This window comes from Antrostomus carolinensis, unplaced genomic scaffold, assembly GCF_000700745.2.
Source record: "Antrostomus carolinensis isolate BGI_N321 unplaced genomic scaffold, ASM70074v2 scaffold18968, whole genome shotgun sequence".
Taxonomy (NCBI): Eukaryota; Metazoa; Chordata; class Aves; order Caprimulgiformes; family Caprimulgidae; genus Antrostomus; species Antrostomus carolinensis.
In genome coordinates, this window is record NW_010333879.1 from 1 (window position 1) to 23,808 (window position 23,808).

Genomic DNA, 23,808 nt, shown 5'->3' on the forward strand with positions numbered 1-23,808 from the left:
CGCGCTGCGCTGCGGGGGTGGCGGCGAGGCGCTTGTCTGGCCGCTGCGTTTGCCGAGATCGGTGCCGATGATGCGTTTTCTGGTTCCTGGTTGTGCTCGGGAGAGGAAACTTCCTGATGTGCTTAAATTCGGTTTTGTGGCTTTGCTGGTTAGCGTGCTGCCCTGGTCTGGCGGATAGAGGAGTGGACGTGGGGTTTTTCCTTCCCCTTAGCAGAGTTTGCTTTATAAATTGATGTGTGTAAGGTGTAGTATTTGGGCTATATTTATGAATTTAAAAACCCCTGAAATAAAAAATAAACACAAGAAAAGTTGTTGAAGGTTTGGGAGAGTATATAATGTATAATTAGAGGTTCTCTAAGTAGTCTTAGCTATTTTAGCATGTTTTTTGTTTTTTTTTCCTGGACTTGATCCTGCTAGTTATGCTTACACAGAATGGAATTTATTATCCTTCCATGAAACATGAATGACTAATAAACTTGCTAGTTGGGATTAGTTGAGCAGCTGACTCGTAAATATTCCTAGCTTGCGCAGGTACACGGAGGAAAAGTGTCAGAATTTAATTGTTTCCTATTGGCAGTTCAATGGGCTGAATAATACACAAGTTGTTTTTTAAATTTATTTTAGTTATCCCTATTTGCAAATGGACTGAGGTCCTGCAGAAGCTTCTGCTCTGTGGTGGCGTGTTTTTGTGTGTTCTGGTAGAAAACAGAATTTCCCCACGAGTGGAAAATAGACAGCTCTAGCATTGTTTTCTCTGACGTTCCAGGCCAGCAGTCCCTGGGGAAGCCTGGTGTCTGCTGTCTGCTGGGTCATCCGTTTAGCCAACAGGACAGCCCAAACAAAAGCAGTGAATGAACAGAAGTAAAACAGGCTTCATTGATTTTGCCTTTTTACACATTGCCTTTTAGAGTGAAACGTGTCAGCTGCAGTGCTGAGAGGAATAAATATATTTGATCTATCAGAGGAAGTTGAGGGCTTTTGATTTTGAGGTAAATTGACTGTCAGGTCACAGTCCCAATTTGAAACTTTGCTGCAGTTGGCCCCTTTTTTTTCTCCCCTGTTTTTCCTCCTCCTGTTTGTGTTGTGTAGGCTGTTACAGGCTTTGAGGGACAGTAGTTTCCAAGGCATTACACAGAATTACACTAATGGGGCTCTGATTACAGTGTCCAGATGCTACCGTGCTGTAATCCTTTGGGGCCTCAGTGATCCTTCCAGGGCTGCAGTACGGTATCAAGTGCAGTGCCAGGGCTCACACTCTGTAACCACCTGCAGCACACCCCTTGGAGGCTGAGCGTGTCCCGCTTTGAAATGCCTGCCAAAATGGCATTTTCAATTAAAATGAAAGTGGGCTGGGTAGATTTGTGAAGGACATAACTTTATTTCTATGTAAATAAGATGCTATGCAGTGGTAGAAGGTAGATTCACTGGAAGTTGGGGGAGTTCTACATCCTTCATTGGTGTTGCTTGTTGCAATATCCCCTCTAGATTATCTCTTGGAGCCTGTATCTGCTGATGTGTGTGTCAGGTTATTTCTTGCTTCCTTTGCCCTGGTACTCGGACTTAAATCTGGTAAAGAGAATTCTGTATGTAGTGGGGAACAATAATTTTCAGTTTAGCGAGGACATACTCTTAGGTACTGACATTTTTGTGATACTTTATGCTACATTCCTAAGTGATATGTCAAGGTGCTGAGCTAGTTTCCTTCCAAATTTAATCAACAATTTACATAAATTGTAAGCATTATCTTTTCTCATAAGAAGTTCTATGTTGTCAAGATTGTACAAAGACTTTACTGTCCAGTATTATTCATGCTGTGAGAGGAGCGATACAATTAATGTTTCTTTTGCTGTTGTGAAGAAATAACAGACTAGCTAACTTTCTAAAATAGCTTTACTTTTAGAATTGGATTTCCTAAAAGCATGGTTGTTCCTAATAAAGTTTTGTGACTTGACTTCTAGAAGAAATTCTCTGTGAAGATATTTATTTTCTAGTGATTAAACTTTGATATCTTGTATTTGTCTCAAACAAAGTTTAAAATTATTTTTCTTAAAACTCTTCTGTTAATATTTAACCACTTTAGAAACTAACTGAAAAATTGCATAAACTCTTTTTTTTTTTCTTTCATAGACAATGATTTACAAGGAACAAATAGTTCAGGAACATTGGGTGGTCTTGACGTTCGTCGAAGAATCCCTATAAAGCTTATCTCAAAACAGACCAATAAAACCAAACCTGCACCTCGGACTCCACGAAATATGAACAGGATGCCTTCAAAGGCACAAGCTGGTGATGAAGGTAAATGAACATAAATACTAGCCCTGTAGTAGGAAAGCATATTATTCTGCAGCATTGTTCAAGACTTTATTCAGCCTTGGAAACTTAGAGTCTGAGGTTCTGTCCAAGTGCAAAACAAGTTTCAGATTTCCAGGTGCTGCTGTACGATAAGGATGGGATGGTTCACATTCCCAAAACAGGCTGTCTGCTGTTCTGGCCGTACCTTTCTGCAGAGTGGGCCCAGCAGATTGGAAGTGCTGTAGCATTTCTTGATGATTTCAGAATAGGATGACACATGCCTTTAATAGCAGCCAGTGTCAAATTAGGAAAGCATTGTAGTTGGCTCGTGTCTTTCTTCTTTCTCTTGTTTCCACAGAAGAATTTGATTATAACGAAGAGGAGCGATATGAATGCAAAGGAGGTGAAATGTTTGGCAATCAAAGGAGATTCCCTGGACCCATCTTTTGGGACTATAAGGTAAAGTAATGGGTGGGATGTTGTGAGTCTCTGTCTGCGAATCACACCAAACTGTAGGTAGTGCTAGCAGATACCTTCTTAAATAGAAGTGCTTCAATTACTTTTGACTAACTCAGAATACATTCTCTGCTTTCTCACGTTTGTGGTGTTCTTGCTTCCTTCTCAGCTAATTCAGAAATAATGAGTATATTGGTGATAACTGAAATGAGAAACTTTGGTGATGTTGGGTTTTGTTCTCCCACCCCCTTCTCTATTCTATCAGATAAACCTGCTGGGGGAAAAGGACGATACACCGGTCCATTTCTGTGATAAGTGTGGATTGCCCATCAAAATGTATGGACGCATGGTGAGTGAAATTATCAGTGGACGATGCAGCCATGGTTTCCCTTTAGGTAAAATTAGGTGTTAGTGTGTCTCTATGAGGCATCTAGAGGTTACCGATTCAGGGCTCTGAATAAACAGCAGAAGAATACCAGGATGGAACCAGGGGCCTTCATTGCTGAAGTGTTTTTGTTCCATCTGTCTGGCTGATTCCACTTTACCCCTGATTTAATAAAGTAAGCTTGAAAATGTTAAACAAAAATCAGAACACTGTCACCAACAAAAAACCCAAGTTCAGTGGGATTTGACCTTACACTACTTAGCTTTAAAAATAAGCTCTTTATGTCAGTTGAAGACTTGCAATGAAGTTAGAAAACACTGTCCACTATTATGTCCACTTAAAATTAGTGATACAAAATCCCTGAGATTAATTTAGATTTCTAAGTGATGTAACAGGCTTCAGGATCTGACTTAATGACAGTTAATGCTTTTAAAACTTTCCTTCCTTGCCAGCAAGACAGGTGTAATTAGACTGCTATATACAGCTTCTATAAATGTTCAGTTATTGCAAGACTTAAACTTTTGCCTATACTTTTTTCCAACTGTTAAAAAAACCCCTAAAAAACACAAACTCTTTTAGAAAGCTTCTATGCAAAGGTGCTGTAAACTGCTAACTACCACAGTGCCTGTTCACCTCATAGGCAACTTGGTTACTTTTATTATTAGGAATTGTGTACTGGAGGGAGGAACTGTATTCTGCAAAATTACGTAGATATTATTTACAGTGTCTTAACAGAGCCATTTTTTTGTCTCTAGATACCTTGCAAGCATGTTTTCTGCTATGACTGTGCTATACTACATGAGAAAAAGGGAGACAAGATGTGTCCAGGGTAAGTTATCTCAAGATTCATTATTAAAGGAAATACAGGAAAGTAACTTAAATATCTTATTTCGGGTACTGTATTAACATGGTTCTTATTTATGTCCATTTAGCAGAGGCAGTAGAGTTATGCTTTACTGCACCACTTCATTATAGTTTTGATCCCATATTTTGGGATTATAGGAGATCAGCATTTACTTTGCTGTTTAAGTATTTGGGTAGATAACCTGTTACTGCTCTAATTTGAAAAGGAATAAACAGCATTTTAATTTGCTTAGTGAGAGAGACTCTTTGTACATCTTAAAGCACAGAAGGAATTCCTGAGAGAGAGTGATGCTATTTATGGATTTCCACCTCATGAAATTTTTGTTCTTTGATGGTTGTGTTTGGAGACTTAAAAACTTCAAAATCAATGAAGTGTTTTTTTCATTGTTACAATGGGGAAAAATTTGCCAGTTCTAACTGGGGTAATTACGGTAAATGGGTTGACTTTTAACAAAAAAAGTACGAGCTCTCTGTGATGACAATAAACCAGTATTCTCTTCTGATTCAGCTGTAATGAACCTGTGCAGCGAATCGAGCAGTGTGTCCGAGGGTCTCTCTTCATGTGTAGCATTGTTCAAGGGTGTAAGAGAACTTACCTGTCGCAGAGGGACTTACAAGCTCACATCAACCACCGTCATATGAGAGCTGGGAAGCCTGTCACTCGTCCTCCAATTGAACCTGTGCATCCTCCTATTGCCCCACCGCCTGCTGAAATTCCTGAGCGTTTCATCATGCCACCTGAGAAACATCATATGACCCACATTCCGCCAAAGCAGCACATCATGATGCCACCACCTCCTTTACAGCATGTGCCACATGAGCATTATAACCAGCCACACGAAGATATCCGTGCGCCTCCGGCGGAGATGTCCATGGCTCCACCGCCACCTCGCCCAGTCAGTCAGGACACCTTCCGCATTTCAACGAGAAAACACAGCAACTTAATAACTGTCCCTATTCAGGATGATTCTAATTCAGGTGCTCGAGAACCACCTCCACCAGCCCCTGCACCTGCTCATCATCATCCTGAATACCAGGGTCAACCAGTGGTATCGCACCCTCATCATATTATGCCTCCACAGCAACATTATGCTCCACCCCCACCACCACCTCCACCAATAAGCCATCCGCTGCAGCATCCTCCCCAGGCAGCAGGTACTCCACACATGGTATATAGCCAAGCTCCTCCACCACCAATGACCTCTGCTCCTCCTCCAATAACCCCACCACCTGGACATATAATTGCCCAGATGCCACCATATATGAATCATCCTCCTCCAGGACCTCCCCCTCCTCAGCACGGAGGCCCCCCTGTAAATGTAAATGCACCCCCTCCCCATCACTATAATCCTAACTCTTTGCCACAGTTCAGTGAAGATCAAGGAACTCTCAGTCCCCCTTTCACACAGCCTGGGGGAATGAGTCCAGGGATATGGCCAGCTCCAAGGGGGCCGCCTCCGCCTCCAAGGATGCAAGGGCCTCCTGCTCAGGCCCCGCTTCCTGGACCACACCACCCCGATCAAGCCAGATACAGACCCTATTACCAATGATATGAGCAATTATATGAATAGAGAGTGCTATGAAGAGGATAAAACTATATACAACAGCCTTTTAATTAATTGTTTTGGGGTTATTTTGTTGTGTGGTTTGTTTTTTTTCATACTGTCATTTTGACTGTAAAATATCTTGGGGTTTGAATCTTAAATGATTTTTATTAAGACTTGGCTGTAAGACTGACTTCAAATATTCTGTAGTGCTAAAATAGGTGGCTTAGTAGACCACGGCTGCATTTTAACAGAACTTCTGTCTCTAGTGTGGCTAAATTGTCCTAAGTTGAACACTTGTAATATTATTTCCTGGAGAAAATGAACACGTGTTGTACCATTCTGAATATTGTTTTTGTTAAATCCAGTGTTTAGTTTCACTTGTGATATGTTTTTGTTAACCTGTGTACAATAATTAAATTGAAATATGGTTGTAAAAGTGGTGAGTTTTTATATGAAGTTAACACAGACCTAGTTCTGGGACACAATTTTGTCAGTAATAATTTCCAAATGGGCAGCATAATGAAATATTAACTTTAATATTTCTCCTACTAACAGTTACCGTTGCATATAACAAATTCAGGCTGTTCATGGCACTAGAAATCAGACAAGCAGAATACTAAATTCCACATTTTTCTTTCTTTTTTTTCTTTAAAATTATGCAGCAAGATAAATCTCTCAAAAGTACAGCTTTGGGCATGACGTGAACCCATGTGATAATGTATTGTGGGTTTTGATGGGGTTTGTTTGTTTGGGTCTTTGGATTTGTTTGCTTTAAAGCTAATTTTGGTTCAGAAGGTTCTGTTTACATGTACATTACTCGCTGGAGTTGAATTCAAACCATTCTGTTTACCTGTGGCTATACTTGTGTGGAAGTGGCTGTGAACTGGCTTGCTGTGTCTGTGAGAAGGAGATTATTTCTGACAGGGAAGTGGTGTTTGCGTCTGTCGCTTCATGTAATACGTGCAGTAGGAAAACTTCCCATTTGGATAACCAGAAAGAAGTGGTCTGAAATCCCTTATGTGATACAAAGAAATAAAAAAGCTACACATCCTTTATCTGTTTCAGTTTTGTGATACAGATTTAATTGAACTGACAGTAGTTAGGTGTCTTGTTTTGCTTTTTTAAAAAAATAGAAATACAAGCAGGCCCTCGGGTCTCTCTTGGCCCAAAATCTATGTTTTTTAAGCATGCTTTTAAAGAGAAATATAATAAATATAAAATTAGAATGTTCTTTTTTTAGTGCAGCTGGTAGCAGAACCAGACAATAAGAAAACAGTCCTGTCTGTTGTTTGGAGTGCTTATCTTTGCATTTCTAATCCATGTTAGTGCTGAACCTTTGGGTTTTTTTTTTTTCAAAATGCCTCATTTCTGGCAGTGATGCTTTTCGATGAAGAAGTCCTTTGGGTTTTTTCTAAGGTTTGTAATTTCCTACTGTTCTCAAATAATCTGAACCATCTCAAAACCTCCATGTTACTGTTTATTTTGTCAACCTCTTTTTCCTGCCTCATAAGTGTTAAAAATCTTTGGCAGTGCAAAATTGCAAATTTTGTAATTTTATGTACAAACCTCTTATTTTTAATTACTAGAGGAAGGGTTCTTTGGATTTACACTCTGTCCTTGATTGCCATTGATTTCCTTGTGACCGCGGGCAAATCTTTTAGACTGCCTTTCAAATAAATACTTTGGAGATGTGCAAATAATTCTGAGATACACATACAAATTCTGGGGTATACAAATGGCCAGTAAGTGTCAACTGATTAAAAGTCTGCTCAGCTGTAATGTGCTGCTTTCTAAGACATAGTTCTTTGTTTTAGTCTCTGAAAAATAACTCATTTTAAATAAAGCACGCTGGCAAAAAAAGAGACTGATTGTGATAGTGTGCTGTGGTACGGAGTTGGTTGAAAATCTCCATTTCAGTGTGGGCGAAGGTGAAAATGACTGTGCCAGCATAATTTTGTTTCAGTAACATAAACACGTGCGAAACTTTTGAGGACCCCCTTTTGTCACTGTTACCCATTTCAAACAGACTTGCTGATGGTTCTAGGTGCCAGCTTCTTTTTGTTTAGGCTGAAAAGGTGATGTGCAGTTTTACGAGGATACCTTGTGACAGGCTTTTGTGCAGGGAGACACATCAACCTCACCTGTGCACTCTTCTGAAAAATAAGGTGTTCTGAAATCAGCTATTACCTGTCAATTGCAGGTGAAGAGGAAATAAGGCAACTCTTTCCATCATGCTAGCTTTTAGAAATAAGTCAGGTTGCATACTTTTGTTAGGTATTATCCAGTCTGTTGTGAAACACAAACAGTTCAAACTTAATAATTCTGGGTCCATTGCTGTTCTTGAAGTTACTGCTAAACTGTTCCTCTGAAAGTGATGAGGCAGTTGAATTGATGAGGGGAAAACAGCTGCCCTTGCTCTATCAAAAAGCAGAAATGATAAATGTCACTGTAGAGAATGTGTGAGAATTTTTTTCTGTTTATATATGAGACGAGGGTGACATATGTCATACAGACAATGACATATCAGTGGGATCCTTTAAAAGTTTAGTGACCATGGATCAAAGGTCTTTGTGATAGAGGACTTAGTGAGAAGTCATCTTATGTAGGCAGGACTTGAACTTGCATCGAATTTGTACGTACTGCTTGTATAGGAAGACCTAAATCCATTTTTTTATTTATTAAGTCTTAAGTATACCTGTGTAACTAAGGGTGCTGTTGCTGCTTTCGTATTTACAAAGTTTAAAAATGTGTGGGTTGAAACTTTATGTTAACAGTCTTTTTAATTTGTTTATGGCATTTTGAGTGTATTTTGGGGTTGTGGTTTTTTTGTTGAGTGGTTGGTTGGGTTTTTTTTCCAAAATACCTGATCATTCCAGTGTGGGGTTCAGAAATATATGGTGTTTAATTGTGTCATTGACAGTCTTAGAAGTGGTGAGATGTGCTTGCAAATTCTTTGGATTCCTACTTATGTCTTCTTGTAAAGACAAACATTTGAATTGAATTATGTTTATTTTGAATAAATATCTCTGTCTGTGGCAGTGATCTCTCTCCCAAGGCATTGCTGAGAGATCTTAAGGTTTGAAGAGAACTGTGATGGCATTTAAATTTGTCAGCCATTGTAGATTCTTCTAGTAATGCCACATAAGGGAATGAAAAGGGGTTTTCTGTTGGTTTGTGTCCAGCGTGGAATGAATGAGGGACACCAACGGATGGCCTGAAAACATCTGTGGTTTAGATGTTTGTCTCCTTACACTTTATCTTCAATTCCATCTATAACTTTGCTTAAAGGATTGCCTGTAACCATGCATACTTTCCAAGCAGCCGGCTAATTGCCTGAACACATGCTTTATGTTTGGTGTTTTTTTAAAAAATGCTATTAACATAAAGATTGCTTACCTACGTGTGTTAAGTAATGTTTTTCATATCTTTTAAAAAAGAAAAATGAGAAATGTTAATTATTTCTTAAAAAATCTGATCCAAGAGAATTAGAAAACCTTATTGGATGGAGTTTTACTACTCTCAAAGGAGTGTCAAATTCTGTTTGCTAAAAAATGAAGTAGAAGTAGCCTGTGTTCATTCCAAGTTAAGAGTTTGAACACATAGCAAGGGGGAGAAAACATCTCCTATGTTATGTCAAGTCAAGTGTTCTCAAAAGCACATTTGTGGATATGCTTTGTGGATCAAGTCTGAAGACACCTCTCTGTTCTTAAAATGTTTTCTTTCACTGTAAAACTTGCACCTGATTTTGTGTTATTTCTCTCTGCGTGCATTGCTGTGTTGCGCAGGGTTGTATCAGAAGGTACCGTCAAGCCTAGGAAACTGGAGGAGCACAGCAGATTGCAGTTGCAATGTAGTATTGAATGTATGGAAAATAAGTTTGAACTTCTCCTGTTCATAGATATGACACTACAGGGTCCAATACAGCAGAGAAATGTTCAAGTTTTATGTTAATTTTAGTCCTGACTACATTTCTGAAGGGAATGTTGGTATTATACAAGTTGTTTTTTCCCTGGTTTTTATTTTATGGTGTTAAAACAATTCTTAGCAATTATTAAATCATCTTTATGTAGTAGTGATGCCTTTACAACTGCGAGTTTCTTCACTGTGTTCAGGTATGTTATATTCACACTAATGGTTTGTAAACTGAGCTGTGTTTGGTCAGTGTAAGTGAGAATGAAGTTTACAGCTCCTTTTAGTCTTGACTTAGCCATAAGACAGTGCAACTTCAGAAGCTTTTCCTACTCTGCAGCTCTTTGTTCTCTAAATATGGGGCATTAATTTATTGTTTGGGTTTTTTAAAAATTGTTTTCAGTTTTGACTCAGTTCATGAGTACAAGAGATTAAAAGATTAAAAAATCCAGCGTACATCTGGAAAGGTGTGGGTGGAATAACAGCGGGAAGCTGGCAAATTAGCTCAGTCATCTTGAAACTTTTCTCATTCATTTTGATAATAGAATGCAAGTGATTCTTGAGTGCTAGTAGGACTGATTGTAATACACCTCTTCTGGTAACAGAAAGAGTGATTATGTATGCAAATGGTCAGGAATGTTTCCATTTTTATGTAGTAATGTTTCACAAAAGAACTTCAGAGTAACTGCTTAAAAAAAAAAAACAAAATGAGTAATTTTAAATAGATGTGAATATGTGTCAGTTGACAAGAGATTTCTTCAGTTTTATTTGTGAAAACCAATGCTTGAACACAGCTCCAAAGTGGTTTATAGTGAATTATTTCCTACAGTAAATAAAATCACCTAAGTACTAATGAGAGTTCCTGCACTTGTTCTTTGCCATGTCTGGATCAGGTAAACTTTTCTTAGGGAGCAGATATTTTCTTCAGAGAGAAAAGAAAGCTGTCTACATTCAACACAGGGATGAGGAACAGAGAACTGTAAGTGACATTTCTTTCCAATAAAGAAGTGCTTAAAAATACTTTTTCCTTAACAGAAACTTAGTTTGAAATTGCAAAAAATACAGTTTTGGATGTTGCAATGTTCTCTCCATTGGGCCCAAGACCTTGGATAACTGAATAACTTTGGATTTTCTGTCTCTCTATTTCACACAGGCAATCTCATCTGCACTGCAAAGTGAAAACCAAGCTTGAGATTAGGCTTGAGCATCACAGGCTCCATGACTTCTTACTGGTATGAAATGCCTGTTATTTAGTTACCAAGCATCTGCTCTGTGCTGAGGAGAGGTAGGTTCAGGCTATGTGATGAATTGACACCCTATCTGTCAGCTCTCCAAAAAGCAAGCAGGTATGGAATTTGCCTTTTAGCTTATTCTAGAGTAAAGTATTAAAAAGTGGTACATGGTGTTGCTCTAACAGCACCAACCATGCTCACTGGGAGAGCAATATCTATCTAGGTTTCCAAAGGTGCCTGTCTCAAGAATAAGCCAGTAAATCTGCATCACCATGATATCCCACAACAGAGCAAGGCATATGTGCTACCATCTGCATGAGGGTGAACTGCCCGGAGCACCATTAGTACTAGAGTAACAGGGAATTGAATGTGGAAATAACCAGTACCTGGGGGGGGAAATCGTGTAAAGCATCAGAAATACAATGCTGCTGTTGTCAACATTAAAAAATAGAGTAGAGCGACTTAAGAGGATGACAATATGGTTTTGGGCTACAGTATGTGGTATTCCACCAGCCTGACTTGCTTTTGCTGGGGGTGTTTGCCTGAGTCTGCATAGGTGCACACAGGAGGAACAGCGCGAGTTGGAAACTCCAGATTCCACTGATACGATGCGGTATCATGATTTTCATAAATATGTTAAAGCTCATCTAAAAAGTGGTTTAGGTTTTATTACTCCTCTTATTCTAACTGGGAAGGATGTTTCAGAATGTCACCATTGTAAAAATTAAGAACTGTCTTCTAATATCTAGCTTATATTTATGTTTGACCAGTTTAGTTATATCTATATCTATATATATATATACACATATCTCTATATCCTTTCTTCTCTCTTAGGTTCTCTTTTTTGCCAGTCTTTAGATACAGGCTCTCCATCCCACCAAGATCATCATAGCAATTTTCCTCATTAATTGCAGTTTGACTCATCTTTCTTGAACCAGAGGGCTTAGTCCTGACGTTTGGAGTATTTAGAACGAAATGTCTGCTGTGCATTGTACAGTAGCACTAGTATCTTCCTCATTCTGCCAGGAAAATCTGTTCTGACGTAATTATGGGGTTTTTGAAAGGCTTAATTAGAAAGGCAATTCAGTGACATCCTGGTTGTACCTGTTCTCAGGTAGTGTTGTGCTGGTTGTCTGCACATGAGATGTACCTGACTTCGCCAGCAAGTCTGCTGTGGCATGCTCCAAAGAGCAGCAGGCTAGTACAACTGCCCACCATCCACCTGGTGTCCACAGAAAGCAATCTGTAACATCTTGCTGTGATTACCACCCAGCCCGCCTCTCCCGTGCATTTCAAGTGCGTGATCACCCACCGCAGGACTGCAACTTGTTATTCATCTGCATATACACGAGTGTGTTTTTCTGAACACTGAACTTTTCTTACCTCGGCCTTCAATGTCACCTCATTCTTTCTGTATTCAAGGCCTCCTTGCTTTAATATTATCTTCTAGCTTGGTGTCGTTAGCAGATTTCATCAGATAACTCCATATTTTTTAAAAAAAATACAATTAATGAAAATATTTAACAGATCAGTGCTGCCTCTACCCTTGTACTGCCCTTTCAAAGCTCCTAGTTGTCACCTCTTCTTTAGTCTAATGCATCTTTGCCTTTCAGTGTCTTTAGGCATCCCATCTCCACCAAGGGCATTAACAGTTGCCCATTGGCATGGCACGAAAGGCTTTACTCAGGTCCAGAGAGTGACATCTATGGCATTTCCCTTTGGAAGCTTGGCTTTTTAAAGATACCATGTGCATATGGCATGTGTACGTGTACCTTTCATAAAACCAAGTGGCATTTCTCCCCACTTATTTCTGTCTGATTTTCCTTCAAATTTTGTTTTGAAGTCTTGCATATTACAGAGACATGTGGTTCTTCTTTACCCAGAGCACTTTCTCCTTCCCTTCAGCCTTTCTTAACTGCAAGTCCAAATGCAGTATTTTGGTGCTCTCAGTGTGATTGAAAGTCAAAACTAGGCTTGAAAACTAAAAACTCTTGTGATTTCAGACTGCAGTTTCTTTCAGACTCTAGGAAGGTTTCCATTTTCCTCTAGGATGAGGATTTTTATATCTCCAGCACTTGCTATCCTAAATTAAAAGTTCTGTCACTGTTTGCATTTTCTCTGAAAGTTGTGCTGCAGTTCACCTTCAAGCCCTAGAGTTGCAGCAGGAGCTGATTGAGAGCAGTTGTACTGCTGGGTTGTGCAGACTACAGAATCGGAATAGACTTTTTTTAAGTTAAAGTCCTCTGTGTGTTTGTTCACAGTTCTGCCTGCCCACCTGGCAGCTCCACACCCACAGCTCCTCCTGAGCCAAGTTCTGGGGCCAGTGGTCTGTCTGCTTGCTGGGGACACACTCATCAATTATGAGCTACCTCAATGGTATATTGACAAATGCAGCAAGCGATGCAGAGGTACCAAAATTATTATTTAATAGCTCACTATAAATGTATCCTCTTTTATGCACTTTATATCAGCCCAATCCAAATTGATGAATTAGGTTTGGATCTGAAAATGCTGATGGATCTTCATGTTTTACAGTAGGGACATTGGTCACTATATACACTTTGCTCATGGTAGTGAACTGAAAACAAGTTTAATAACAGTCTACTAAGTATCTTGCAAACCATAAGGAAAACTTTATACAAGTTATATACAAACTGAAGATAAAATATCACTCTCAACTATTAGTCTGTTATAAATTACAAGATTTATATATTTATATATTTATAATATTTATATATTCTCTAGTAACTGTACAGGATGTCTACATGCTGTCAGAATAATACAGATATATGTACAAATATATGCAAATAGGGTTAACATTACCTGCTTCTTCAACTCTCTGGGTAGGCTGTTAGCAAGGTATGAAATAAGAAAATCTGTTTGATTTTTGCTCCATGTATATACATAAATATATTTCTATATATACAGAGGTACATAAAGACTAATAAACCCATTCCAAAACCTGGAACATAACCATATGTAGTAAATCCTTCTTATATCCTTCCATCTTCATGCTCATCACTATGTCATTGTTCATCTTCTGTAAGTGATGTGTTGCTGGAGGATATTATATTCAGAAAATAAATCTAAAATTTTGTTTCTGTTGGAATCTGTAGGAAGTAAAAGGAAATGAACGTCACCCTCTGTAAGGAATAGCCAGGGTAGGTGCCCTCTGATGAGTGACATGTAAGAATTTGCTCCTGTAAAGCGTTTGTGTGGGAAGACTATGGTCTGACATTTTTTTCCTTGCAGGGTTGCCATGTACTGGATAATGCCTTCTCTTCAAGTCCATGATGGGAGGCTCTGTGTGTCCCTTTCTTATCCCTGTCTCTGGACTCCCCTTCTGCCCATGGCATGTAGATAAATGGGACCAATGCTGACATCTCTGCCACATGAACACACTACCTGTGAGCTCCAGTGGTGGACTGGCAAGGAGACTGGGTGAGAGCCTGATGAGATGGCCTTCACCCACCTTCCCTCTGCAGACTCTCAGTGTGCAAGGCAAGGCCTGTGAGTAGAGCCCCATGCTTCTTACACCTGTAGGGCTTTGCCTGAAGTCAAATCCCCTTAATACACTGTCTGGATGCTTTCTGCCCTGGGCTGACACAAGAGCTCAGGGGTGAAGATGCTTTTGTCATCTGACCTAGCAGTTCCTGTGAGAGGCTTTTGGGGCGGCATTTCCTATGGCTGGAGTGCCGCTATCAGAGACAGGAGTCTTACCGTGCACTCCCGGCTGCGCAGTCTGTTGCTGGGGATGATGATGTAGTTGTTGCTGCTACCCTTCTCCTGCAATGGACACAAGAAGTTGTAGGTTAGGAAATGGATTGCTTCCTTTTTTCTTTTTCTTTTTTTTTTTTTCCTTTTTTACATTGAAGAAGATCTTGCTTTTAAATCTCTGGAATGTGCTTGGGAAGTTAGCCTGGAAGGAAGGAGGCTCTCACTTGTCAGCCCTTTGTGTCCCCTGCCACATCTCCAGGTCAATGCAGAAGGGCTGGGCCATTTCAGCTAAGTGGGATTGGTCAGCTACCAGTTGAGTATCTTTCTGGGTTTGGTACTTTTAAACCGATATAACATACACAAAATCCTTTCTTGTTCTTAATTTAAGAACACTCCTAGATAGGCCAACACCAAATTTGTCTGTACCAATTAATCTGCACTGCTTCAGCACGCCTTTTGAAGGTAGACAGTCCTGGGAAGCCTACATGCAAGCAGCACCCAGTCTGCCTTGCAAGAGCCGCTGCAGCATGTGCAGCAATCCCCTGCCAGATGGGTGATGGCAGAGGGCTGGCCATGGATGGGCCAGAACTTGGAGAAGCCAGGATTTCACTCTCTGTCACACTATTCCCCAGTCCACAACCAGGCCAGTCTACACTGGGAATTAATTCCCTCCTTTCACTAGTGGTTTGCCAGGCACCTGGACCAGGGATCACTCTTACTCTCCAAATTTATTGGAGACCAGCTGAGTTTTAATCATTACCTTTTAAAATACAGAGATGGTGTAGGGCACGTGGCTATCCATGCAGGGCACTGCTGGGTGCCTGAGTAATGTAAAGGCACTAAAGTAGCAAGAGATGAAAACTGCAGTGTTACCTCAGCGAGCTTTAATTTGGGGGAGCTGGCTATGTCCTTCTTCAGCAAAATGTGTAAAACTGCATCGTGAATGGTGAGGAAAAACATGGATGGCTTAATCTCCTCATCAAAAAATGCACATCTCTCCAGTTTGTCCAGGAAGCCCTCTGTGGGAGAACAAAATCAAAGGTCAAAGTGACCCGTGGGCCTTGAAAATAAAGAAATAGTCTATCCTGAGCATGTCCACGGAGAGAGCCCAGGAATTTCTGATATACTGCACTGTTTTATTTATTAGAGCAGATGGGTTCCTCTTTACTGATGTGCAGAGGATGGGATATAAATGCCCACCAGTACTGCCCTGCTCAATGGCAGGCAGAAAGGAGTTTGAGCCCCGCTTCTCATTTCATGCCTAAGCCAGGCTGCCCAGTAGCAGGTCTCACAGCCCAGAGCTGTACAGCACAGCAGTGGCCAATGGTAAAAAGCCACCATGCGTGTTCCTAGCCCGGTGGGGACAGCATGGGAGGGATGATGCCTCCGCTCAGCTGGACCTGTTGGCCATCCAAGACTGGAAGGGGACACTGGGGTAAACCTTCCCAGCTGTGCTCGGTAGTGGACAGGGAAGGCAGTGGGATGAGGCATCCATGCTGATGGAAAGGCAAGAACTCACCGTGTGCCCCTGTAATGTAAATGTCCACGTCGATACGGATGAATTCTTTCAAAGTCTGTTAAACCAGAAAGAGGCACCATTTAGGTACTGCTATTTTTGCTGATAACAACCATTATGGTGATTAGCCACAGCAAATATACAAACCACTTTAAGATATTTAAGGTCTATGATAGTAAGCAGCTCTAAACTCAAACTCTGCTGCACCTAGAGGCAGTATGGTCTCTTCACGTGGCTGCAGTCATGGGATCGGGTGACAAATCCTTCTGAAAAGGGGCAGTATTAATTACATTTAGCCCATAGTGAAAAAGATATTGTTTCATAAATTCTATGGCTTTATTATACCTACTTGACACATGATGAAACTAAGACTCCAAAAGCTTCTGGAGAGATTTTTATAACTGAATTTGAGCAGAACTACAGTTCCCACTGATATGGCAGGTGCTTAGTTCCTATGGAAACAGATTTACACACCTTCTGTGGCTTTAGATAGTTAACTTTAGCTACTGCTGTTTGAAGATGTTGTTCTTATTGCTTTGTTCAAGGTCATCTTGGGAAGCGAAAACGGGAGCAGAAATGAAACTCCAATGCTCCAACTTCCACCCTGGTGTTTAAAGCCATATTTCATATGTACATTTCTGTAAAGCTTCCCAAAATGTTACCAGGTGAAGAAAGGTGCCATAGCCAACACCCGAGGTCCAAGAAAATTTAGGTTGATTATTTAATCCATTTCCTAAACATTTTCTTGTGAAAATGTACATTAAAATTCACATAAACTCAAAAGATGCCACTAACTTTCCCAGTCATGTAGGAATACTTTTAAGAAGCTAGAAACACAGAATAGAATCACAAAATTGTTTGAGTTGGAAGGGAGCTTCAGAGATCATCTAGTCCAACCCTCCCTGCCATGGGCAAGGATGCCTTCCACTAGATCAGGTTTCTTAAAGCCTCATCCAACCTGGCCTTGAACACTTCCAATGATAGGGCATCCACAGCTTCTCTGGGCAACCTGTTCCAGTGTCTCACCACCCTATCATAAAGAATTTCTTCCTTATATCTCATCTAAATCTACCCTCTTCCAGTTTATCCCTTGTTCTGTCACTACAGGCCTTGGTAAAAAGTCTGTCCCCATCTTTCTTACAGGCCTCCTTTAAGTATTGAAAAGCCACAATAAGATCTCTGTGGAGCCTTCTCTTCTCCAGGATGAACAACCCCAGCTCTCTCAGCCTCTCTTCACAGAGGAGGTGTTCCATCCTTCTCATCATTTTTGTGTCCCTACTCTGAACCCACTCCAACACGTCCATGTCTTTCTTGTACTGAGGAGTCCAGACCTGGACAGAACACTCCAGGTGGGGTTTCACTAGAGTGGAGTAGAGGGGGAGAATCACCTCCCTCGACCTGCTGGCCACACTGCTTTTCCTACAGCCCAGGATACGGTTATTGGCCTTCTGGGCTGTGACCACACATTGCCAGCTCATGTCCAGCTTTTCATCCACCAGTACCCCCAAGTCCTCCTCCACTGGGCTGTTCTCAATCCCTCCATCCCCCAGCCTGTATTGATACTGGGGGTTGCCCTGACCCAGGTGCAGGACCTTGCATTTGGCCTTGTTGAACCTCGTGATGTTTACATGGGCCCACTTCTCAAGCTTGTCAAGGTCCCTCTGGATTCCATCCCTTCCCTCAAGCGTAACTACATCAATATATTTTTCTTTCATGTGATCACTGTTTGTCTGGTGAATTACAGTTACCTTTTGGAGCACTCTCATGGCAGAAAAATCGAGGAAGGACACTGCTGAGAAATCCAGAATGATGCTGTGGATGTCGACCCGGGGCACAGTAATGCCAGGGGGGAGGTCAGCACCCCAGTTGATCTGAACGGGCATGTCTGTCATGTTGGTGGGCTGGTCCAGCTCCTCTACTCTGTTGTTGTCTAATTCTTCATCTGACTCAAGTGTATGGTTAGCCATGCAAATCAAGCCTGTCTGTGTGGACAGAGAAAAGTATCATAATTAATACTTCTTTTTAAGACCCAGCCAAGGTAGAAGTGCATCTTACACAAGGGTGACAGTGGTGGCAATTTACCCATGAGATGGAGCAGGACCCACTACAAAAAATTCTATCTCTCCCTTGTCTAGAGGACTTTGAAAATGTTGGCTTTCCTCTCATAAATCATTTAATCATTATCATAATCAGTTAGTGATGGCTTTTTACTGCTCCCTGAAGCCAACGGTCAGATAACGCTTTGATTCAGTAATTTTGGAACAAGCCAACAAAAAGCATGCAGGATCTGGGCTGGGAGAAAACCAGCTTTATCCTACCATTAATGCAGCATGAACATCACCTCTGTGGAATCTGATCCTGCCATTTGCTGCCAAACAAAGCTCCAGTGGACACATACGAGCTCTGCCCATGGTAAAGCTGTAGATCTCTTAACTGTGAAAGCTGTTTAAAATCTTATTTTTGATATAAGTTTATGTCATGAAATGGCAACTTGTGGAATAGCATATCTAATTAGGATAGGAGCCTGTGAGGCACTTCTCTGCCATGTCAAGCCAGGGAGCTGGTTGCTTAACTCCCTTGTGGGTGGAGTCGCCTTACGTACGGGTGTCACTTGCAGCTCTCCTTTCTTCAGCATCTTTCTGATCTTCCTCAGAGCTTTGTTACGTTTCCTCAGGACTCTCAGTGGATTGAAGCCAACCTGCAGAAACAGCTTTGAATAATTAAAAAAATCCACCCCAGTGACACCAGAGGAAGGACACAGCATATCATGCAGCTTTTTTTTTACAGTCATGATGAGCACAGTTTGGACTTGATGTTGCCTACTACTTTTCATCGATTCAAACAAGGGCTCTTTTACTTGGCTGGGAAGATATCTACAAGTATGACTGCAAACCAGGCAGGCCTATCTGTGCTAGTTTTAGGACACCAGCATGGACAGAATTACCATGCTGATGCTGTAGCACAAGCAAGGAGCTTCAGCAGGCTGGTGCAGTGCTGGCTAGCCCAGAGCTTGTCCTACTCCTCTTCATTATGAGACGGCCACCCAGGTGACGGAGACACACAGTGAGGGCTCAGGGGTCCTGGCTCTCTGTGCTGGTTACCAGCTGCCTGTGCCCAGGTTGTCATGGAAGACATTAAGACTTCTTTGATAGTGGGATTTCATTCAGTTTTTCTTCTGACTATTGAGTTTAAGTTCTTTGGGGCAAGATGAATAAACTAGCATTTATTGGGTGTAAATAATATAAATGCTAATAAAGTAAAATAATGTCCCTACCGTATTTGCACTACTTTCTTCTAAAGGACTTAAAAAATATATATATACACATTGTTATGGTGTAAGTTCAGCATGAGTGAGGATGTTCTCTTTCTCAGAGGTGTGTACACATGTGGCATTACAGTAATGGCAACAATATTTGAATAATTAATGAAAAAATAATCTCTGAACTGTGGACCGACTCCATATGTAGTAATTATTGGGAAATTGTATTCACTTTAATGTGTCATGCAATTCATATTTTCAGAATGACAGCCCCAGACACTTACAGCAGTGATGAGTTTCTCTCTGAAGAATTCTATATTAGCAAAGAAGATAGGAGATGCGCACCTGAAAATCTTCACTCCCTCTGGCTCATAGATCTGTACAATGAAGGAACAGCGTCAGTAACAATGTCTGCTATAGAAACACGAATGCAGCAGATAATAAAAGAAATGTGACTTTTCTTACATCGGTGTAATCCTTCCTATTCCTGTAGATGTTACTTCTCCCAACATTAGCCAAAACAGTGCAGCTGGGACTGTGAACAAACACACACACACACAATTATTTGTATCCCATACTGAAACCTGGTGGAAGAGAAATATCAGAGGAAGCAACCTCAGCTCCAGTTCTTCAGACTGAAGCGGGACCCACATCCAAGGGTTTACACCTGTGAATGAGTTTACACAGTTGCTGGACAGACCAAGGCATGAGGCTGGTGGCCTGCTCTGTACAGGGGGAATTAATTTATAACAGGAGGCCCTGAGATATCTTTTAATTGCATCCAACAAGTACTCACATCTGGGAGCGGATCACCACGGTCAGCAGCTGGAATGCCACGGCGGTTGCTAGCCCAATATCCAGGCCAAGAAAAACAGCAGCTAAGAAAGTCACCACCCATATAACCTGTAACGAGCAGGCAGATGACAGTGGTTATGAGCACATTGAGGATCTGGGTCGTGAGCCCAGGGTGGGAACAACAACATCTGGACTGTTTTTTTTGGATCTGGTCCAGGCTGTCCACCCACCTTTGGTGAAGGGTTTCAAGTTTCCAAGTTGTTTGTTTTGGTTTTTTTCTTGTAAAATAGGGCCAGACTCACCAGGGAGTGTTTCTAGAGGTGACAATTTCTATATAATAAAGCCTTAGAACAGTAGAGGTGTGGATCTTCTATAGGTTGTTCATTAAATGCTTAATCAAAATGCAGCAGAAGGGCCAGGGTACAAGTAAATCAGGATCCTGGTAAAGCTGGGAGTTGTAAGTGTCCTTGGGATATCAAAACAGGCAAATGTAGGTGCTGCGCGTGTACCTGACTGATAAGCACAAATGACTAGATAATATTGAGTATTTTTAACCACAGATCTGAAAGCATTTTCGTGTGGTAAATAACTGTTTGGTACCTGGGGAAACTGAAGCCTGGAACCATTTGGGAACACAAGGAATTGGCCAATGAGAAAGCCAAGAGCCTAAATTTTCTGAGTGTCAGAGCTTAGCAGTCCTGCCCTCCAGCCACGAGCTTTGCCATTTGGAGTAAACCCTTCAAGCCATGGTCTTCACTTGTTTTTTGCTGTGCAACCTCCATCTAACCTGCTGTGTGAGTATGAGAAATTGTCCCTGAATGTGTAGCCAATGCACTGGGTATTTAGACATTTTCTGTAACTGCCTTCTATATTTGACTTTATATAATGAACTGTATTTTAACAGATTTTGATGAAATGGATGAAAATGAAGTTAGGAGAGAGAATCAACTCAAAACAGCTGGGGCAAAATGGAAAACATGAGCAAGGCGTATGAAAGTAAAAAAAGCATGCCACTATCGTACTTCCTGCGTGGTGAAGTGAGGCAGGTGTAAAAATAAAGATAACCTGTAATCAAATTTGCATAATAGGTGGCTTTCCCAGAGTGCTTTATTCCTGAATGCTTGTGAGACTCAACTTACACAGTCATACTTGTCCTTTCTCCATAGCACGCCTACTTCCTTGAACTGCATGAGCATTCCTTTCAAGTTGCCAAGAGCCAAAGATGCAAGGACTGACTGTTAAAAAGACAAAAATACATGTCGAATTTTTAAGCAAGCAAAGCAAACATTGAACATTAAGATTTAGAAGATCATATGAATAGGGCCAAAGTGCATCTGAAAGGCCAGGTAGCTCCTCACGTTGTGTCACTGCTGCGAGTCAGGATGCCCCATCCATCGCACTGGAACATCAAACTGACCTAGCCATGGTGAAGCACAGGGTCTGACTTGAGGCTGCAAATCTCACTACTTGTGGCACCTAAAAGCTGGTGCTATGATGTTTGGGCAGTTGTGTTCTCTCTGAGGGACCAGATGTAGTGGTCCTCTTTGTCATGATCTGGGAAGAAGAAACAAGCTTTGCAAAACCCTGTTTGGCTCCCACTGAAGTCTTTGAACACTCCCAGTGACTCCTAGAGCAGCCCTGTCTCTGACAAGCAGGAGGAAGTGCTAGGTGAAACCAGTGAATACCTTCTGTAATGGCGCCAGGAGAAACCCAATGGCCAAGATCACAATCAAGACAATGACAGCTGAGACAATACCAGCAATCTGCATGAGAGAACAATTCTACCATGAATAAGTGCCTGAAGGAATTATGGTCATCCAGGAAGAAAAGGAGAGCTTTCTTGCATTAAATGCTATCATGATCTGTTTTCTATACCTGTGTTTTGCCTCCTGTGCTCTCCTGCACACCTGATCTTGACAGAGCGGTGCTGGAGGCAAATCCTTTGAACGATCCACCAACTATATTACCCAGCCCAAAAGCAATTAGTTCCTGAAATAAAAACAAAAGAGATAGCTCTTAAAAGCTATTTCATGACAGTTATTCACAAGGCAAAGCATTCCTAAAATTACTTATTTCCCATGGACAAATGCACTGTATTGGTTTCTGTGTTATTTGCCTACCTGGTTGCCATCTACTGGGTAGTCATGCTTGATAGAATACACTTTAGCCACAGAGAAGGCTACTGCAAACCCAACGATTGCGATGGAAATGCTGTCGCCAGCACACTTTTGGAAGATGGCTACATCAGGTGCAACAGGGGCTTGAAATCTGAAAACCAGAAAAAACTACTCATTAAGGATATGCCTAAGGAGACAAGTTGTCAAGCAAGTGAGCAAGGCAGTGTCCAGCTCACACTGAGCACTTTGGAGAGATGCAACACAGAATTGTGGATCTGAACCCTATAAAACTTCTGGGAATCTTTGATCACACAGGGACTCTGTTTATCTGCACTCAGCTCAGCTTGTGTCTCAGCAGGTCCTCGTTTCCCTGGCCAGGACCAGCTACAGCTTATTTTGTCTGAGGTGCACAGTTGTGCCTTCTAGTTACGCATGGATGTAAAAGCTGAGGTGGTTCTGGGGCCCTTGCACAGGCAGTTTGCACACAGAAGGATTTAACTTCATTTCCACAACAACAAAAAAATCCCTGCATGATTCATTGAAGCACTTTAAACAAATAAATAAATACCAAGTCAGGTAGTACTGACCAGTCTCTCAGGCTATCTGCTAGATGCTTTAGCTTTACCATTTTCTGCTCCCTCGATCAGGGGCTTTTGCAGATCCTAGGGAGAATTTCTCTCTGGGCTTCCCCCGCCCCCTCAGTGACCTGAAATCTGAAGAATGGAGACTATTGAGGAGAAACAGCTCTTATTCTGCAAGCTTCACCCACTAACATCCCTGGGGCTACAAGAGGCAATTGAGAGTGCCCCAGTAAGTAAATGGCTGCAGTTTGCTGTCCTAGTAAATATCTGCTTCCCTCTTTTTAACTTAATGTGTGCCTATTAATTCTTTATGACAAAATTCTGGCATAGCTGGATGTACTCTATATATAGATAGATACTCTTGTCCTGATTTCAGCTGGGATAGAGCTAATTTTCTTTTTAATAACTAGAATAGTGCTGTGTTTTGGTTTCAGTGGGGGATTTAGTATAAGAATGTTGATAATATACTGATGTTTCTAGTTGCTGCTAAGAAAATCAAGGACGTTCCAACTTCCCATGTTTTGCTAATCTGCAGGCAAAGAAGAAGGGGGCATAGTAAAATTAGCAGACCTAAATTGGTATTTGGATATGCTAATGGGATATTCCATATTATATAACATCGTGTTCAGTATATAAATGAGGGTCAACTGGAATACTTTCCCTCTCTCTTCTGGGTTTCAGTTTTCGGGATTTTCTCTCCTCTGGGATCACTAGCCAGGAATGGGCTGGGCATTAGTTGGTGGGTGGTGAGCAATTGCACTGTGCATCACTCATTTGTATATTTTATCATTATTATTATTATCATTATTATTTAAGTTTTATTTTATTTAAATTATTGAATTGTTCTTATCCCAACCTACAAGTCTCCTTACCTTTACCCCTCCAATTCTCTCCCGTATTTCTTGGGCTGGGGGGAGAGTGAATGAGCTGTATGGTGTTTGGCTGCCAGCCAAGTTAAACTGTGACAACTCTCTGTGTGGATATCTACTCTTTACATGCGTACACTAGCGGAGCTGATGTTGAAGCCTCCAGAGGATAATGGTGCCTGGGGAGATGCTGGTGCCTGGTTGCAGGGGATCAGGCAGGAGAACTGTGCAGTGTCCTGGTGGCTTCCCAGGACTGCTAGTGGCTGGGGGAC

At 41.2% G+C, this 23,808-nt stretch overlaps 2 protein-coding genes across 2 annotated transcripts in view; one reads left to right on the forward strand and one right to left on the reverse strand.

The window, feature by feature from the left end:
• Positions 1 to 2,127: 2,127 nt before the first annotated feature.
• On the forward strand, positions 2,128 to 5,980 carry CBLL1 (Cbl proto-oncogene like 1; the record flags this gene model as incomplete). Its single annotated transcript, XM_010174031.1, has 5 exons — positions 2,128 to 2,295; positions 2,651 to 2,751; positions 3,014 to 3,097; positions 3,889 to 3,962; positions 4,506 to 5,980. Coding segments are annotated over 5 exons (1,469 nt in total), but the record flags the coding sequence as incomplete, so codon positions are not given.
• Positions 5,981 to 13,691: 7,711 nt separating this feature from the next.
• Positions 13,692 to 23,808, reverse strand: part of SLC26A3 (solute carrier family 26 member 3) — a 14,996-nt gene continuing 4,879 nt past the window's right edge. The window contains exons 8-20 of the mRNA XM_029086497.1: positions 22,093 to 22,240; positions 21,848 to 21,961; positions 21,658 to 21,735; positions 21,112 to 21,207; positions 19,974 to 20,080; positions 19,643 to 19,712; positions 19,462 to 19,554; positions 18,521 to 18,616; positions 17,667 to 17,900; positions 15,922 to 15,976; positions 15,276 to 15,421; positions 14,406 to 14,468; positions 13,692 to 13,795 (exon numbers count right to left, since the gene is read on the reverse strand). Coding sequence (XP_028942330.1) covers positions 13,772 to 13,795; positions 14,406 to 14,468; positions 15,276 to 15,421; positions 15,922 to 15,976; positions 17,667 to 17,900; positions 18,521 to 18,616; positions 19,462 to 19,554; positions 19,643 to 19,712; positions 19,974 to 20,080; positions 21,112 to 21,207; positions 21,658 to 21,735; positions 21,848 to 21,961; positions 22,093 to 22,240 — 1,324 coding nt within the window. The 3' untranslated portion in view covers positions 13,692 to 13,771. The remainder of the gene's footprint in view (positions 13,796 to 14,405; positions 14,469 to 15,275; positions 15,422 to 15,921; positions 15,977 to 17,666; positions 17,901 to 18,520; positions 18,617 to 19,461; positions 19,555 to 19,642; positions 19,713 to 19,973; positions 20,081 to 21,111; positions 21,208 to 21,657; positions 21,736 to 21,847; positions 21,962 to 22,092; positions 22,241 to 23,808) is intronic.